Source organism: Hypanus sabinus, chromosome 7 (assembly GCF_030144855.1).
Source record: "Hypanus sabinus isolate sHypSab1 chromosome 7, sHypSab1.hap1, whole genome shotgun sequence".
Classification (NCBI taxonomy): domain Eukaryota; kingdom Metazoa; phylum Chordata; class Chondrichthyes; order Myliobatiformes; family Dasyatidae; genus Hypanus; species Hypanus sabinus.
This window is the reverse complement of record NC_082712.1, coordinates 58499706-58519614: the sequence shown is the minus strand read 5'-3', so window position 1 is coordinate 58519614 and position 19909 is coordinate 58499706. Positions and strand designations below refer to the sequence as shown.

The 19909-nt window shown below is 41.1% G+C and overlaps 1 protein-coding gene across 1 annotated transcript in view; it reads left to right on the top strand.

Annotated features, from left to right (window-relative positions):
- The window catches only part of unc45b (unc-45 myosin chaperone B), a 104151-nt gene extending 85667 nt beyond the window's left edge, over window positions 1-18484 (top strand). The window contains exons 13-20 of the mRNA XM_059974724.1: window positions 106-246; window positions 1171-1298; window positions 2619-2685; window positions 4458-4571; window positions 9314-9429; window positions 12730-12847; window positions 15681-15836; window positions 17344-18484. Coding sequence (XP_059830707.1) covers window positions 106-246; window positions 1171-1298; window positions 2619-2685; window positions 4458-4571; window positions 9314-9429; window positions 12730-12847; window positions 15681-15836; window positions 17344-17616 — 1113 coding nt within the window. The 3' untranslated portion in view covers window positions 17617-18484. The remainder of the gene's footprint in view (window positions 1-105; window positions 247-1170; window positions 1299-2618; window positions 2686-4457; window positions 4572-9313; window positions 9430-12729; window positions 12848-15680; window positions 15837-17343) is intronic.
- The last annotated feature ends 1425 nt before the right edge of the window (window positions 18485-19909 follow it).

Here is a 19909-nt window from a genome sequence, read left to right as displayed (position 1 = left end):
ATTCCATCATAATTAAACAGTTTTTGTGTTCTTCTTCACATGTAAGTATGGAGACTTGAAGTGAGATGGCACCTTTTCCTAATATTATTTCCTCCTCCCTGTTAGTCCACTGACAAGACGATCCTTTATGCTGTGGGATCAGTCCTAGTAAACTGCACGAACAGCTATGATGTAAAAGAGAAGATACCCGAGCTGGTTGAATTGGCAAAGTTGTCAAAGCAACATGTGCCTGAAGATCATCCCAAGGTAAAAATATTCTCTTGCATTTCCATTGCACCTTTCAGGTCTTCAAGTTGATCCAAATCATTTTAAAACACTACTTCATAGGGGATTTTTGGAACCAGAAAGCTTTCCAAGGTGTTTTGTGAGAGAGTGATCAATTGAGAGAGGCTATATATATAAGTATTAACACAGGAAATGAAAGGCTTGGTCAGACAAGCAGGTTTTAAGGACTGTAAAAAAAAAGATGGAGAGAGAGGGAAGTTTGGGAAAGGAATTGCAGTATTTAAGGTGTTGACAGATGAAGGCAGGATCACTAGCGGTGGAACAATTAAAATCGGGGGGGGGGGTCAATATGTAATATATAAATATGACAATATATAAATTGAGGTGTTCCATTCTTGATAGAGGGAGTGGTTAAGTAGGTAATTTTAACTGGCAATCAAATGCATTTCCACAGACAGTAATGAGATACTGGAGGAGAAACGTCTGCTTGGTTACCCATTTGCAGTTAATAGAACAAGTTTTGACAATGACCTACAATCCAAATCTATTAATTTTTCAGCACATTCTTGTCAATGACCACGAATCAAATTCTAAGCCAGTTTGGCTTTTGTGATTTAGCTGAAGATTAAATACAGGCCAGGATATGTGGAAGAACTCTTCAATTCGTGGACATGGGATCTGCTAGATTGAACTGAGAAGACACACAGACCCTGCTTTAGCATCTCGGCTAAAAGCCCCCATAAGCTAACAGTGCTGAGTTCTAGGCTGAAATACGACTCTTGACTTCCTGAAAAGAGCATGAGAGAGAGAGAGATGGAATTGAATGTAGGGGTCGGGTGAATTTGAGGCATGGATCAGACAAGCAAGAAGCAGTGTGTTGTGTTGAATTGAGAATATTAGATGATTATGGCTGTTGACCATTACCACTCTTGCTGTTGCACACAGGATAAAAAAGATTTTGTGATCCAGAGGGTGAAGCGTTTGATCAAAGCTGGTGTTGTCTCCACCCTTGCTGTCATGCTGAAGGCAGACAGTGAAATCTTGACAGACCAGACCAAAGAGCTCATGGCACGGTGAGATATATCTTCTGTTTGGCTTAAGGAGAACTGCATTCAGAATGACCTCTGGCATGGCTAAGTGGGCTTCAGTTTAATCTCCCTCGGGATGTATTGAAGAGCTGGTCATGTAGGTGTCAGGTTAAACAATGTGCTCTAAAGCTGTAGCTGAGGCACAGCATTCTGACACAGAGATAGATCGTTATCGGCAACACTGAAGAGCTATAAAACACTGGTTCTCAATGTGCTGTATGCAGTCTGAGGGTATTTATGTTCATTTAATACACAGAGAGTGAGTTGTGTGTGGGTCATGTGACACATTTAGAGATGCACATGCAACCCACTGAGAAAAGCTGTTAACACAGCACAACAAAATTCAAATAGCATTCCCTACAGTGACTAAAGTATTCTCTTATCTAAGTCTTCCAATTGTTAAATTCCTTTTGCAACATTAGGATATGCTAAAGTACTGGTTAGGAGATAAATATTTGCCAGAGTAAGGGTGGGGGGGGGGAGGGGGATAGTTTCTAAGTAGTACCAAAGTGGTCTTTACTTTGCCTATCTGAATTCAGTGGGGGAGATGGTACTGTGACTGAATTAGTGTCCAGTAACACAGATGCCTACAACCAAAGTCTCAATCTCGTAGTGTGAAATTGAATAAGAAGTCATTATCAATAAAGACCACAAAATTACTTGAATATTGTAAAGCCAATCTAGTTCACTAACATACTGTAACCATAAGCCAGTTTGGTCTATAGGTGATTCCAGATCAATGGCCAATAGGGATAGTCAATATAAGACTTGACTGTGAAGTTCAAATCCCAGAAAAATGAATATATTTGAAATCAGATCTCTAGGTGGTAGCTCCCACAGTGCACCTGGTGTTGTCCACCCGGATTCTGTGATTAATAGCACTGCTGTTGCAAAGTAAGCGTTAGCAAGGAATGGCATCTTTATAGAATGAAAGAGAGGAACAGGCCATTCAACCCACTGAGTTTGAACTGATCGTCAACCACTTATTTACACCAGCCCGACATTAATCCAATCTTTCATTCTCCCCTCAACCTTGTCAATTCCACAGAGGTTCTACCACCCACCTTCTCACTAAGTACAATTAACCTAGCAAACAGCTTTGGGTGGACCAGGAAGAAAACCTATGCAGATAATGTGCGAACTCCACATAGAGATCACTTGAGACCAGGACTGAAACTGGGCCTTTTGTCCAGCGACGCAATGGCTTAACTAACTGTGCTTTGTGAACGGCATTTTTAGTTCTTAGAAAGTGTGTGTCATATATTTTTAATATACAACTAAATCCCTTTTCCTCTTGACATTTAGAGTGTTCCTTGCTCTGGTTGAGGATGTCAGAGATCGTGGCAAAGTTGTGGCACAAGGTGGTGGAAAGGTATTTATACAGAATAACACAGAGCTTGCAGCACAGCAGAATTGTATTCTGGTTTGTGCCATTGTCTGTGCTAAACATAAGCTTCCTCCCCCTCCTCTTCACATCACCCTAGTCTGCCCACTTCTTTTTCCATCTGGCCTCCACTTCAGTGCATCTTTCCTAGTTATTTCAGCCTCTCTCTGTGGAAGCGGGGTTCCACATTCTTGTGGTCTTTGTGTAAATGTTTCTCCTGAATGCATTTCCAGTTTTATTGTTGTTTGTTTCAAAAATGATGGGATCTAGTTCTGTCTCCTTCCCAAACAGAAACAGCTTCTCTGCATCTCTCCCACAACACTTTCACAATCTTCCTGATCTCTCAAACACAAACCCTTAGCAGTCAAGTTGAAGATGTTACTCTGCTTTTATCCTCTCCTGTTAATAACATCCCCTTCATCTGGTATCATTGGCTAATTTTGCATTTACTGATGTGACATTATGGCATTGCATGGCTGTGATATAATTCTCCGGAGTCGTGAAGAAAAGATATCAACAATAATGAATGGTGTCCGTAATGAATGTTTGTGACCATCTCAGAGAGTGGAGGAAGGGAAGAAGCTCAAGGATTATATCTATGACACTGAATAAGTATTCTTTACTAATCAATTCAGTGATAACTAGAATATATGTTGATACTTTTTAGTAGAGTCTTCTATTGACTGTTCACTTAATAGATATTTTTATTCTGGGAGCATTAATAAATAATAAACATTTTCTGACATTTTAGTTGGGAAATAATTGTCAATATCCATGGAGTAGGAAGATAATCCTGGCCTTATTTGTCCATGGTGGCTGTTGAAGAACTATTTGATCCAGTGCCATTTCTCAGTTTAATAGTTACAGCATACCAAGTGCACACCAAAGCTATTTTTAAATGTGAACAGTGAGGATTATAAAGCTCTTGATTATTAAGTACTCTTAACATCAGATTCCAGACTCCCTCCAACTCCCAACTATCATCCATCCTGGCTTTTGGTCACTTTAGTTAAAAGACCTTGTTCTTCACATTGCCTAGGTCCTGTATGATTTTATGCCTTACTGTGCAAAAGCCTTAGCCATATACATATAGTAAGGGTGCCTAGGACATTTGCACAATGCTGTAGTAACTTTATGTATTGCACTGTACTCTACTGCTGCCACGAAAAAAAAACAAATTTCATGACGCAATTGAGTGATGGTAACCCTGATTCTGATATGGGTCTCTTTTGTGGACTGAGAGTTGTAAGGAAGCAGGGAAGGGAATTACGGTTGTGAGTTCCTACACTGTAACTCATTGGAACCTCCTCTAACCTATAACTTTCCTAGTTATCTGAACTCTTCCAATTCTGGTCTCTTAGCCACCTCCATTCCTAATAGCTCCATCTTTGGTAGCTATGCCTTCAGCGGTCAAAGCCTGAGAGTTCTTTCCCTACACCTTTACCCCACTGATTTGTCTTTTGCCCTGCCAATCCTAATATCCCTCTCAGTGCCTCCATGTTGAGCTGTGTTTGATTAATGATCTGTGATGATTGTCTTTGATGTTAAGGGAAAGCAAGTTGTACAAGTATGCAAATACTGATGGTATCAATCAAATAGAAAGTTGTCATGTTATATTGAGTTTGTTGAGTAGAATATTTCAATAAAAGGGAGGAGTTTTAGAGTCAGATAACAAGCTCTGACACAGAAACTTGCGATTTTAGATATTAAGGTCTGCATTCTGATAAAGCCTTCTTTGTCCTCTTTATCTTCATTTTCAGTCATTGTTACCACTTGCCCTCCATGGTACCGATGTTGGCAAAATCAAGGCATCCCATGCTCTTGCTAAGATCACTGCCAGTTCCGACCCAGAAATAGCCTTCCCCGGTGAAAGGGTGAGTGAAAATCTATCAGGCAACTGGAAATGCCTGAATGGAAAAAGACACTCAGTAAAAGAGTTGTTTTGGTAATGGAGAGAGATGGGGGCTCACTTTACAGGCATTGTGGCTACTTTCTAACCAACTCTGCTGTGCCTCTATCCGTTTCATGTATGTCCGAGTTACAAGCTTATGAATCTCACCTGAGTCACACAATTCTAGGTTGATAATCCAGTGCTGTACTGTCAGAAATGCTGTCTTTCAAATGAAATATTAAATCAAGTCCTCACTGGAGTAAAGGATTCAATTATTCTTTTACAAAGAAGAGTGGCTGTGTAATTCAAAAAGTCCTACTCAATATATCACCCTCAAAGAACAGGTTTTGGTTATTATAAGATAACTGTTTATGAGAATTAATTGAAGAAAAATGATCTGTCCCATTTCCTACAGGATGAACAATGTCTCCAGTGGCTATTAAATGCATTTGCAGCATCCGAGAAGGTCATGAACAATACCTTATAAATGCAAATCCACCTTTCTTTCAACATAACTTGAAAGCTAACGTGGATATGAACTTGAATCACAGATCTCATCACTTTTCTAAACATACAGTACATGAATATTGTTAAGTCATCTTGGGAGGTTTTGCTACCTCTACTACACATTATACAAATGCAAGTTATTGTTATCCTCTTTCAGACATGTTGGAAATAAAGTGGATAATTCAAAAAGTCATGTAATGTACTAATGATTTTGGTTGATAGAACACTACAGTTCAGATTGGTTTCCCTGAGAGAATTTTACAAAACTTGTCCTCATTTTCCCCACGGTGCTGTTAAGTTCAATCATTGCATGATATTGAGAGTTATTTTCATAAATACAAGAGATTCTGCAGAGCAGCACACACAAAACACTGGATGAACTCAGTAAGTTGTGCAGCATCTGTGGAAGGGAATAAAGAGTCAATGCTTTGTGCCAAGACCTCTCATTGGAACTGGAAAGGAAGGGGGAAGAAGCCAAAATAAGAAGGGTGAGAGGAGAGGAAGAGGTACAAGCTGGTAGGTGATAGGTGAAACCAGGTGAGGGGCAAGATTGGTGAGTGGAGGAGAGGGAATGAAGTAAGGAGCTGGATGGGGAGAGGTGGAAGAGATGAAGAGCTTAAGAAGAGAGAAAGGACCATGGACCATGGGAGAAAGGGGAAATGGAGTGGCAATGTATCTGGTATTCCTCATGCCCCCTTCTCTACATGTGAGAACTGATGAAAATCAGAGGACTACTTGGTTGAGCACCTTTGCTCCAGCCTTCACAAAAGGTGGGATTTCCTGATAGCCACCCCTTTCAATTCGACCTCCCATTCTTTTTCCAACATGTCAGTCCATGGCCTCCTTTACTGCCACAATGAGGCCACATTCAAGTCAAAGGAGTAACACCTCATATTGAGTCTGGGTAGACTCCAAATTGATGGCATGAACACTGATTTCTCCAACTTCCAGTCATTTCTCCCCCTTCCTCCTTCCCTCTCTTCCATGGTCCACTGTCCTCCCTGATCAGATTCCCTCTTCTTCAGCCCTTTTCCTCTTCCATCTATTACCTCCCAGCTTCTCACTTCATTCCTTTTCCCCCACCTTCACCCTCACTGGTCTCACTTATCACTAGCCAGCTTGCACTCCTTCTGCTCCCCCCCAACTTCTTATTCTGGCATCCACCTCCTTTACTTCCAGTCATGTCGACTGTTTATTATCCTCCATAGATGCTGCTTGAAATGCTGAGTTCCTCCAGCATTATGTATGTGTTATTCAGGACCATTTGTTTGTCATTGCCTTTATCATCAAAATATGTTTCCCAAGATCACTCAAAGCTCTGAATCCACTCGACAGTGGATCAAAGGGACCCAGCCATGCCTCTGTCAGAAAGCTGTGGTCTGATCTACCTCAGAGCCTTGACTACATGTCCTAGGCTGACTGTTCAGTGCAGCAGTGAGAGGGTGCTGAGTTCAGAAGGGTGTTGTTATCTGATGACCAACCAATCTTCTTTTGGTCCTCCAAAGTAAAATAACTCATGTATAATGTTCAATGAAAGCGGAGAGGATGGTCCGAGTATCCAATCAGCCGCTCACAAATATGATCCATTTTCCTGCTTGTAATCTTAGTAAGTCTCTCCCAAATGCCAGAAACTAGTCAGTCAATCAAATGACAACAAAGGTACTTTATTAAAATAAACACTTGTAATGAGGGACAACGTTCTTCTTTCTGTGTCTCTCTGCCCAGACTGACAGACCTCTGACATACTGCACACTCTGCCCTGATTCAGTAGTGTGATAGAACTCAATGGTAAAATTATTAAAGGCATACCAACTAATTCTGCTAATGTTGCACTTAACATCATGTTGCTGTTTGTAGAATATTGCTGAATGTAAATGGGCTTCTGTTTGTCCAACATTAGAACAGCGACTTCAAAGCACTTTGGGACATCCTGACTCCATGAAAGGCAGTGTAAGATCCTTTTTATATGGCAAGATAGAATACCATTGCCTAAGAAAATGCACTTAATATTTCACCAATGACCCTTCGTCAGAGGCCTAGTACAGACAATTTAACATTCATCATTTGGAACTTATCTGCCATTATTCAGAGCAATTTACTCAAAGCCTCAGAGTATGTTTAATAAGCTGTAGATTTCTGAGAAGCCGAGTTTCCAGCCTCATAAATAAGCCAGGCTAGAGTTGGAATGAGTTCAATATAGAATATTCTGAAAGGCAGTCTGCCAAGATATTCAGATATGTTTAAAGAAGAGGGACTACAATGCCATATCATTTGATTTCTAAATTCACCCTCCAATGGCTGCACCAACCTGACTCATATTCGATCTAGAGCAATGTTGACCTTCCAATTCCATTGCTTGCCTTCACTTTAAGGGATTGACAACCTGGGACAGTTCAAGCAAATGTTTGCTTCTAGTTAAGGTTCCATGCAGCAGCATGGCTGAAACTACTTCCTCTGGTGAACCATGGTGGCAGTACATGTCAGACACATGATAAACTTACCTAGGCCCTTCAGGAATCCCCTAATCTCTAAAAGCTAGAAAAACATGGGTGGAAGGTGCGTGAAAGAATCACTGCCTGCATGTTCCCTTCAATTCAGGCACTGACCTGACCTGAAAGGAGTTAGGTCTATATCCTGCAACTTTCTCTCCTAATGTCACTGTGGGAGCTCATTTAATTGAAGTATGACAGTGCTTCAAGTTTGTGTCTCTTTTGTTTCTCCCTCCCTCTGTCCCTTTCTCTCCCTCTTTCTCATTCTCTCTATCCCCATCTGTCTATTTGACTGTCTCATTCTTACAATGTATCCATCTGTCTCTTCATCTGCCACTTGTTCCATCTGCCCATCATTGTTCCCCTATCTTGTTCCACATCACTTTCCTTACTTACCAGATTCTAGATTTGCAGCCCTTGTTGCATCATGATGCAGGTGTCTTGACCCAAGATGTTAACTATTCCTCTGTCTGACTCAATAAGGTCATCCAGTAGAAGTTCCTGACCTGGGGTCCACAGACCACTTGCTTAATGGTATTGGTCCATGGCATTAAAAATGTTGGGAAATGTTACCCTGCTGCAGTTTTTTTCACTCTCTCTGCTTGCCTCTCTTTTTCTTGTTCTCTCTCACTATCTCTCTATTTCACTTGCTCTTTCTTTCCCCTGCTATTTGCTCTCCATGGTTGGGCTGGTTTTCTAAACTTGAAGAACAGAAATAAGGGACTGAAACTTCTCTTTTTGCAGTTTGTACTGGACGTGAAATTGTAACTACACAAAAAAAGAACTTATTTGGCTTCTTGATCTTCAGGGTCAAGGCAAGTTTCATGAACTGCATTATCCCAGTTGATGGTTGGTCAAACGTATAGACGATAACTCAATCTAGGTAGATTGGAGCAATCACGATGGACTCTGTCATAACTGCCATTAATTGACTGATTTTGTGGTATTCTCCTTTCACCCGCCAAAGTGTTAGATGGCTTTTTCTGTTTAATTTAGAGAAAAAAAACAATCTTGAGCCAAAGTAAAGATTTCCAAACTTGGCTCATTCTAATAACTTATTACTGACAATGTTCTGTCCATTGAGGGCAGTGGGTAAGTGGGTCATTGGATCATGATCACTTCCAATGTTGGAATACAGGTGTGATTTTGCAACATTAAAACAATTTAGTAGTAATGATAACAGTGAAGCTATTGGGCTCACAATAGCCACAGTATGAACTAGACAGCACATTCCGCTCATGTATGTGAGGTTAAAGATGGAAATCAGTCAGTTGTTGATTATGTTTTTCTCCATTGCTCTCCGGGCTTCAGAACAGCATCATTTCACAGAGAGACTTCATAAGTTGAGTAGATAGAATCTTTTCTCCCATGCTAGAGGTATCTTAAAACAGAGTTTTAAGATAAATTAAACGAGTTTCTGTGCTATACAACTCTAACTTCTTGCATTAAGTGACTTTATTCCAAAAGCCTTCTCAAAATGTTGATTTATTTCAGTAGCCCAATCACATTTATTTTTAGCGCCTTTGGAATCTTTTCCGTTGTGCACGTTTCTCTCCCTGACAAACAGTACAGCACAGAAGTCAGTGACTCCGTGTCTGTGCTCATTCGTTGAAAGAGTTGCCTATGAAAATGGGTCATTTAAAAATGGTCATTTGGTCATGTGTATTCTTGTCATCTTCATTGCTAACTTGTTTAATAGAGCCTGATCTCTTCTCTGCTTCCCCTTCAGATCTATGAAGTGGTACGGCCACTGGTCAGCCTCCTGAACACTGACCGAGACGGCCTGCAGAACTATGAGGCTTTGTTGGGACTCACAAACCTTGCGGCAAAAAGTGAGAAGCTGAGGCAAGTTGCTTACCTTTGCAAAGCCAAATCTCTGCTTCTGTCGGTGTTTGCTTGTGTTGTTCTACTAGAATTATGCATCTTAGAGGGTTCCTCGTTACACCTGCACTGCCCCTTTGAATGATACCACCAATATTCCCCTACTTTCTTCTCATCTGACTCCAAATTCTGGAAATTTCTTTCCGAATTTCAAATAATTATGCAAATTTCTATAAATCTGTTTCCACTTTTTTATTCAGGCAATGCAGGCAGGATAAAAGCAACTCTGATAAATATGTATCCTTGTCTCCCGTTGCTTCTTGTGCTAAGTAACAGCTCTTGATCTCTAGCTATTGATTTTTCTGTCATGTTTTTCCTCATTTCCTCTGACAAAAACCATCATAATTTCAGACCAATACTAGTGAATCTTCCATTAATCTTGTCTGCTGTTAAGGAGAACAATCCCAGCCTCCCTACATTACCAAAACATGTATTAATTTCTGATGCAAAGTTGCCCAGTCCCCAAACCAACATATCACCCTTCATCATTTCTGCGAGTTCCAAAGGGACCTTTGCTGGTCCCGTCTTCCCTTGTTCTCCACTTTGCACGGTGACCACTCTCTTTGTCACTGCCTTGTCCACTCATTCCACCCCACCCATCCCTCCCTCTTCCCCCACGCCACGGGGTCTATTCACCTTCTCCCTCACTATTATCCTGGGACCTCAACAACCCTTCAAGGAGAGGCAGAGGTTCAGCCGCATTTTTCCAACCTAGTCTTCCACATTTGATGTTGGTGATGTGGTCGGTTACACAAGCCTTCTCCTGTTCCTTTGCATCTCAGTCCATCATCAGATCTGCTATGACTTTTTCCATCGTGTATTTATCCAGTTTCCCCTTTAATTCACCTTATCTATTCATCACAGCCACTTGCTGTGGGAGGGAGGGTCATATTCCTATCATACTCCGGACAACAAATATGAGACAATCTACAGATGCTGGAAAGCCAAAGCAAAGCACACAAAATGCTGGAGGAACTCAGCAGGTCAGGCAACATCTAATGAAAATGAATAAACAGTCCAAGTTTCAGGCTAAGGCACTTCATAAGTCTGAATAAGGAAGTTTTACTGAATTCACTATTGTAATTATCAGTGATTATCTTGCATTAGTAGCTAATTTTGGCTGCTGCATCAAATGGAAATGTTAATGTCTTTCCATTAAAGACTTCCATAATTTTAAAAACTTTTATTCAATTCACCCCACAGTCTTCTCTTTTCTAGAGTACTGACCTTGAAGACCTTGCTGAAGGTTACAACCATTCAGCTTCAAAGTGGCTGGAAATGTGAAGTATTCATTATTTCCATCTTTTTTTGTGTAGCAGTGAGACTGCTACTCAGCATGATTTCAAATCTAGATCAGACCTTTTTCTAACGATGTACTAATGAAACAAACCACAAAAGGGTATTCTTTAAATGAAATTCTTGTTTAAAATCTAAAAGAATAACATGGCTTTAAGAGTAATGTTTATCTGCATTTGAGAGAACTTATGGTTAACTAATGAATGAATGGTTCATGAGTTTTGACGGGTGAACAGCATCTTCCTAGATACCAGATGATTTTATCACTAGGTCAACAGCTTGCTCTCCATGTTGTATTGCCCTGGCTTGCGTATCAATCACATAGACATCCGTAGTTGATCCCGACCAACGGAGGACCTCTTATTGTCGTAGTTTCTCGTGCCCCACAAATGATTAGGAGACGCAGAAGATTCTTCAAGAAGGGTTAAACTTTAATTTGCAAATCAAAGCTGAGACAGTCATTGAGCTAGTCACTGATTGCCCACTGATCCTTGGACATAGCATATTTTATAGCAATCTCCTGGTTTAGTTGCATTAGCATATGCAATCGATCTATAGTTGTGTATAGCACATACATCCGCCACTATTGTTTCTACCCATTGACTTAATCATGTTCTGATCTACATCTCTAAGCTACCTCTCATTAACACACCATTATTTTCTACATTTTCTAAGCTACCTCTCATTAACACACCATTATTTTCTACATTTTCTTAGCTACCTCTCATTAACACACCATTGTCTTCTACATTCTTAAGATTTCATTCTCCTACTAAATTGGGTACATGCATAGCAAATAGCAAGTTTCAAAGCTGACTACATAGTTTTGGTTACACAGCAAACAATCTCAACTTTTATACTCCAATATTATCACAAGGGATAAGATTATAAAACCACAAGATATAGGAGCAGAATTAAGCCATTTGCCCTATCGAGTCTGCTCCACCATTAAACTGTCAAGCTCTGCCTTAAATACACCCAATGACTTGGGCTCCACAGCTGCCTGTGGAAATAGATTCCACAAGTTCACCACCCACTGGCTAAAGAAATTTCTCCACTTCTCAGTTTTAAATGGACACCCCTCTATCCTGAGGCTGTGCCCTCTTGTCCTAGACTCCCCACCATGGGAATCCTCGTGTTTGCCACCATGGGAAACATCCTTTCCACACCTGCTAGAACTAGGAGAATAGCCTTAAGCTTTGGGGAGAGGATTTAGGACAAAGATGAGGAGGAACTGCTTTTCCCAGAAAATAGTGAATCCATGGAATTTTCTGTCCAATAGAGCAGTGGAGGCTACCTCAGTAAATATATTTAAGACAAGGTTGGATAGATTTTTGCATAGATGGGGAAATTAAAGGATATGGGAAAAGGCAGGCAAGTGGAAATGAGTCCATGATCAGATCAGGAAGGTTTCAATGAGATCCCCCATCATTCTTCTAAATTCCAACAAGTTCAGACCCAGAGCCACCAAATGTTCTTCATATGAGATATACAGCTTGGTTTCATTGGGTCACTTGCTGATAGCCAAAAGGGAAAGATGACATCAGAAAGACATTTTCATTCTCTGAAAATAAAAAAAAACTGCAGCTGCTGGAACTCTGAGATAACAACAACACTGGGATCACTCAGCAGGTCAGGCAGCACCTGGTGAAACAGTAACAGACTTAAAGACCCTTAGTGTTTCGAGTTGAATTAGTTTGAATTCCATTCCTGTTGAAAGCAACTTGAAGATATACTGGACTTTGTACAATTTGAGGGAAGAGAAATTCAGCTGGAAATCTGAAATTAAAAGCAGAAAGGCACTCAGCTCTAAAGAAAGAACTAAAGCTGGACAACTTGTTTCTGCTTGCTGACACTAAGCATGTGCCAGCATTTCAACCATCACCGTTTTCATTGAGTGTGGTCGATCTTTGCACGTCCTGAGATCATAAAATACTATTTACATTCTGCCTTTCATTCTGTTTTTAGGCAAAAGATAATCAAGGAGAAAGCCCTCCCTGAGATTGAGTGTTATATGTATGAGGAACATGATCAAATTCGACGAGCAGCTGCTGAGTGTATGTGCAACATGGCTATTTGCAAAGACGTAAGTGTGACTTGGTATAGTTTAACCATTTGTTATCTGCAGGACTGTGAGAATGCTCTTCATTCCATCTGTTAACTAATTTTGCTGTTGAAACGAAAGGAGATGAACCTTATATTGCCTTCATTCTCCAGATTCTGGCTCAGCCACAGGTCAGTGCCATCCATCCCAATATAACCATAGCCAGGATTTTAAGCTGGGTCTTCTTCCAGATTTACAGTGTTCGCAGATTAGTTGTGTTATTGATTGAATAGTTGAGTCATGTGCAACATGAGAAGGAGCAGCAGCACAGTACAGGCCACACAAGGCATCAAGACTGCACTGACATTTATAAGATTTTGGCTGATTCTTGTCCTCAGCTCCACCATCTTGCCTATTCTGGGCATCCCTTAAATCCATTAATGCCTAAAACTCTATCAGTCTCCGCCTTGAATAACAAAGAGCTACAACTTTCTAGGCTTGAGAACTATTCAAAAGTTCAAAGGTTCAATTATATAACTCTGAAATTCTTCAATTATCTGGGCAGCCATGAAAGCACGAAATAAAAGAGAGGCAACATAATCATCAACCCCCAAATCCCGTCTTCCCACACAAAAAAACAAACAAACGGAACAGGCACATCAACCCCCAAAATCCCCCTTCCGCACAAAAACCGAGCAAAATGGATCAGGCACACTGACCCCCAAATCCCTCCTCCCGCCTAAAAGAGCGAACAAAATGGATCAGGCAGATTGACCCCCAATCCTTCCTTTTGCACAAAAACTGAGAAAAATGGATCAGACACATCAACCTCCCAAATCCTTCCTCCCACACAAAAAACAGAGAAAATAGATCAGGCACACCGACCCTCAAATGCTCCTGAAAAAGCACAGAATATGAAAACTATAAGACTGATAAAAGAATCTCTAGGCTAAGTCCACATCCAAAATGCAGACAAAAGCCTAAACAGCTCTCTTTGGGTGTAGCAGCAGGCTCTCCCCGCTCTGGTACAGAGCAACCAATCAAAAGACAAGCAGCCAGCACTCACCTTCTGCCCTCACTTTGATGCTTCAATCTCCCCCTTTGCTATAATTGGAAAACAATGTAAGCTTTAATCAATGAAATTGAGCCAAACCTTGGCTTACACCCCATCCTGCAGCCCACCATCTACAAGGTTCCTGCACACTGTCTCTGCCTCCTGGAATCTGCTCGGAGACGGCAGAGGATGAAACATCCAAACAATCTCCAAACAGCAAATGTAAAAGACATAAAAGGAGTGAAAAAAATGATTTCATGATCTACCCAGAAGATATCGACCAAAGGAGTGCTGTTCGCAGACGCCATCTTGACTGTGACAGAGAGTTGTAATTTCTCTTTAAACTATAAATTATTTTTCTATGGATGTACAGTGAAAACTTTATTTTGCATGCCATACATACTAATTACTAATCAGAGATAGTAGAAAGGAAAAATAATAACTGAATGCAGAAGTAGGATACAGTTATAGAGAAAGTGCAGTGCAGGTGGACAATAAACTGGAAGGTGATGGTGCAGTGGATTGTGAAGTCAAGAGTCCATTTTATTATACATGGGGTACCTTCAATAACTCATACCTCAACAGCAGGATAGAAGCTGTCCTTGAGCCTGGTGGTACATTTTCTTAGGCTTTTTCATCTTCTGCCTGATGGGAAGAGTTTAAAAAGTGAATGCCCGGTTTGGGAGGGTTCTTTGATTATGTTGGGTCCTTTACAGAAGCTGTGAGGAGTTTAGACAGAGTCCATGGAGGAGAGGCTGGCTTTAGTGATATGCAGAGCTGTGTTCACACTCTCTGGACTTTCTTGTGGTCTCAAGCAGAGTAGTTGTCACACCAAGCCATGATGCGTCCAGATAGAATGCATCTGTAAAAACTGTTGGGGGCATACTGAATTTCTTTAGCTTCTTCAGGAAAGAAACCCTCATTCCTGTGTTACGAATTCCCGTAACTGGATCACTTACCAGCAAAGATAGAGAGGTCCGTTGAAGTCTGATGGTACTATTTTTAAAAGTATTTATTGATAAAGGGGCACAAAAATAAGATTAATGCAAACATACAGATAATATACGTCGTCAATACTAAATCTAAAGCGCAGGTATGATCATAACCAATAAAGCGTAACTCTATCGTTGTCTAGGGGATAATGTATTGTCCGATGGAAATATAAAAGTCATTAGTTCGTTCAGGCTGCAGCATTTTGGGTTTAAGAGAGGGAGGCGTTTAAACTTGCCCAAGTCTTTTATGATGCCAATCCGTTGAGTCAGGGGAGCGAAGCAACATCTGTCATTCCTGGAGGTGGCAGTCGTAAGGAGACATAGAGTCAGCACCGAGATAGGTCCTTCAGCTCACCTTGTGCAGGCTGACCATTGTACTTACCTATATCAATCCAATTTACCTGCATTTGGCGATTCAAGCTAAAGTGCTGCCATTAACCGGCTGAGATGTGGGGGGGGGGGGGGGGAATTTTTATCACTCAGGTACCTGCATTGATGTTTTTTTAAATGTTATGAGAAGACCCTCCTTCACCACAAGCACATTTCAGATCCCAAAAACTCTCCATGTGAAAAAATTCTCCCTTAGATCTTCTGTAAACTTCCTAACTCTCCCCTTCAGCATATGGTGTCACGTTTTAGATGCTCCCACCATGGGTAAAAGGTTCTTACTGCCTGCCTGATCTATAGCACGCTTATTTTTATATACATCTGTCAGCCATTCTCTCCTTTTAGTGGCTGTACTTCAAAGCAGGAAATATTTTGGTGCATCTTCTCTGTACACTCTCCAGTCTTATCCTTCCTGCAATGAACCTTGGTTTTATTTCCGAAGGTCCAAGAGCGTTTCATTGACGAGGGGAATGACAGACTGAAGCTAATGATACTACTGTGTGGTGAAGACGATGTGAAGCTCCAGCGAGCAGCCAGTGGAGCCCTTGCCACCCTCACAGCCAAACGCAAGGAACTCTGCCACAAGCTAACAACAGTCGTGAGTTGACATGTCTCATAACTTTGCATGGTCTGCCAATCTTGGAGTGCATGAGAGAATGAGGAGTCTTTATCTAGCACCTCCCACCACTCAATGTGCTCCTGAGGCTCTGGGTACATCTCAAGTCACCGCTGTAATGTAAAGGAACACGAAGCGTGAAGACAACTAGTCTATTCCACTGATAGTCATACAAGCTCTTGCACATAGCAGACATACAGAGGTGGAATCCCTTCTGTGACCTGAGCTCATTAGCTATCCTTGACTATCATTATTATGGTAGACCATTCACTCTTGCTGTTTGTGGGAGCTTTCTCTGCATAAATTAGATGGTGTGTTTCTAAATTTATAATGCCCAACTTCCAAAAATCCATGGAGCATCTTAAAATGAATGCAAGTAGGATGTGTTATCATTCAGTCATTCGTTAGAGAATGATGTGTGCTGTCACCTGTGCCAGTGAAAGGCATCAAACTCTACTCTTAATAACATGCACTGTCTGCCAGTCCTGACATTGCTCCCTACGCCATCCTCCTCCTGTGCTTCTTCCCTGTTGGTTATCCAGGTGGGAATCGCTCAGGTCGTTATTATAGTCTACTCAGTGGCTTCCCTCTCTGTGACTCTGCCCTTGTTCCTTCTGTTTTTTTATCTATGTACGAGCCCCTGCACCAGGAAACATAACATCAAGTTCTATTATGACTCAGGTGAATGCAAACTCCATCTTACCACTATCTATACTGTCTCTCAATTGTTAGACATCCTGTCTAACATACAGGACTGGATGAGCAGAAATGTTGAGAAAATTAAATCCTTTAAGACTCCATCACAACCACTGGGTCCTGGCCACTGACTCCATTCTACTCCCTGGAAACTCTAAAACTGACCTACTTTGACCCAATCTTGATGTAATATTTCCCCTAAAGATGAACTTTGGGGTAAATGATCCTGTCATCAAACAAATCACCTTTTCCCTTGACTATGATCTCACTTGATTCCAGCTATACCTCAGAGTATCTGCTGTTGAAACACACATTTACACTCTCTCCTTTCTTCAAACATTTTCCCCTCTCCCTTGCACCATCATCCTTGACCCTTCAGCGATCTTAACATGTCCAATATCTCCACCTCACTGGATCCATCTCCCTTCATCATTCCTCTCCTCTCCTATAGCTTTCCTCTTCCTTCTGATTATCTCTCTCCTTCACCTACTCCCTTCACTTCCCTTCACCCTGCTACGTCCCTTTCTTCTCTTCTTTTTCCCCCTTCATTTCTTCCCCTTCCCCTCATCCTAGCCTAGCTGCACTCAGGAGCTACATCATCATTGATCCAATCTTCTCCTCAACTAATCAGTGGCATTGTAACATCCACCACCATTTAAATCCTTGCTTCCAATTTGTCTCTCCCGAATTCTTCCATAGATCCTAGAATCATATTGCCTCAATAAAGTTTGCAGAGGAAAGTGGAATTTTGAAAGCCATCCAATGAGATTTATTTCCCTCCCTCTGAACACAGACGGTCCAATGGCTAGAGATCTTGCAGCGACTCTGTCTCCACGACAACTTGGAGATCCAGCATCGCGGTCTGGTCATCGCTCTAAATCTGATAGAAGCGGACAAGGAGATTGCCAAAAAGATGATTGAGAGTGAATTGCTGGAGATCCTGACTGTGATTGGCAAGCTGGAAGATAATGCCAAGCATCAAAATGTTATTAATGTGGCCCGGGAATGCCTTGTGAAAGCCATGGACTATTCCTTGATCAAACCGACATCTCAGCATGGAAAATAAAGAGCAGCTTGTGCAGAAAAATTAGATTACTCAATTAAAGCTCACTATGAGATGTAATTGGTTGTTTACTTGAAGTCTGTGTGGCCAAAGAGACTTATAAAAAAAAATACCCATAAATCCTTTTGATTTTGTTACTTGGTCATTATAGATTAGTTGTTGGTGATCTTTAAAACAGTTTTTTGACTTAATTCTTGTGACAAACTGCTGACTGGAAAACAAAACTTGATTATACAAGCTATTATTTAACAAAATAAATTAACTTTCAGTGCGACACATCATGTGCCAAGTATTGGAAGCTGAATTCCTTCCTTGCAGTCAAAGACTACAGCCACTTTTGCGCCATTGTGAAATAGGAAAGGAAGGAATTCACGGGTAATGAAACGTTGTTGAAGTACAGTTACTGATGGAAGGTGGCAGTCAAACGTTCTGCAGAGCCAGATCCCACAAGCTGAGTATGATAAAGTCAAATCCAAGAATTGCAGTTCAGAAATGAAAACAGAAAATGTTGGAAACACTCAGCAGGTCAGTCAGCATCTTTGGGGTGAGAAACAGTAAATGGTTTGGGTGAAAAACCCTTCAGCTGTATGATTGATGCACTTGAGTGCTCCTGTTTGCCTTCCAAGTAGTGCTCTGACATTTCACTGTCCAGAGGGTGGCAAACTGGTGCAGTGAGTCGGGCCACTGTCTCACAGTGCCAGAGACCCAGGTTTAATCTGTCTGTGTTCAGTTTGCACATTATGTCAGCACCTACACACTGTGCGAGACAGTATTGATTTCCTCTGGATGCTGCAATTTGTCTGAGGCGTATTGCTTGGTAGATTAATCGGCCATTGAAAATTGGTGACGTGGGTAGGTGAATGGTCGACCTCTTCACAGTGGCAGAATCTGGAGGGAGTTGATGAGATTGTGGAGACAATAATAAAAAAAACTGGGATTCATGTAGGGTGAAGAGCCTGCCTCCATGTTGTATCTCTCTGTAACTCCACTTAAATCCACTTGACATGGGTCACTTCTGCATTGCTCTCTCTCAGCACTACTAGCAGCTCAGGTTTATGGAAAGAATTTCTGCTGAGGATCAAGCTCATAATTTTCTGACTCAGAGATGAGTGGGACCCATCAAGCCAAGGTAGACAAGCAGCTTTTTCAAAAAAATTACTGATATGCTCTTCACACCTAGGCAACCATTATCCTTTTCTATACTAATATCACTTGCCTGCATTAATTCTATCTCTCTCTATGCTCTGCACCTTCAAATACCTGTCCAGCTGCCCCTTGAATGTTGTTACTGCTCCTGTCCCCACCACTTTTCTCCAGCAGTTCATTCCAGATATCACCTACCCTTTGTGAGAAATGCTTACTCCTCAGACCCCCTCTAGTTTTAGAGACCACTACCATGGGTCTGCTTCACTACCTTTGCCTCTCATAATTTATCATTTTACCTCTCAACTTCCTTTGCTCCAGGGAAAACTAACCCAGTGTGTCCAATTTCTCCTTAGAACTTAAGCTCTCCAGTCCTGGCAACATATCTCACAAATTTTTCAGTACCCCCTCCAGCTTAATTACATCCTTCTGATAATGTGGAGAACTGCACATAATACTCCAAAAGCGACCTAACCAACATTTTGCACAACTGTAATAAACCCTTGTGCCCAATGCCACAGCCAATGAAGGCAAGCATGGATGCGTAACTGGACTAGGACAGAATGTTTGTGAGATTTGCACAGAAAAATTTAATAAGTGAAAGATGCTGCTACATTTGTTGCTACACTCTGTCACTGGAATCACTTACTCAGTCAAATGCCATCAGACACGGAATAGGGTTTGGGATGCTTAGAGTGTGAAGCAAAAACAACTAAAATGAAAACTGGAAAAACTCATCAAGTGAAGAGGGCAGTTTAACATTAATTTCAATGATCTTCTGTGTACTGCAGTTTCTGCAAAATATCATGTCTAGGCTAGAATTGTACCTCACCTATACTCAGTGTAAAAAATTTTAAAATGTATATATTTGATAATTAGGGCAACTCTACTTTGAAATCAAAAGTGTAGGTGAAAGAATCCTGAAATAAAATCACAAAACACTGGAAACATGCCAGACTGCATCTGTGGACTGGGAATCAACTAACACACCATAGAACAATGAACAGTACAGCATAGACCCTTCAGCCTGCAATATTGTGCTGGCCTTCTAACCTTTTTTAAGATCAATCTAATCCTTTTTTCCCACATAGTCCACCATTTTTCTTTCATCTGCGTGACAATCTAATAGTTTCTTGAATGTTCCTAATGTCCA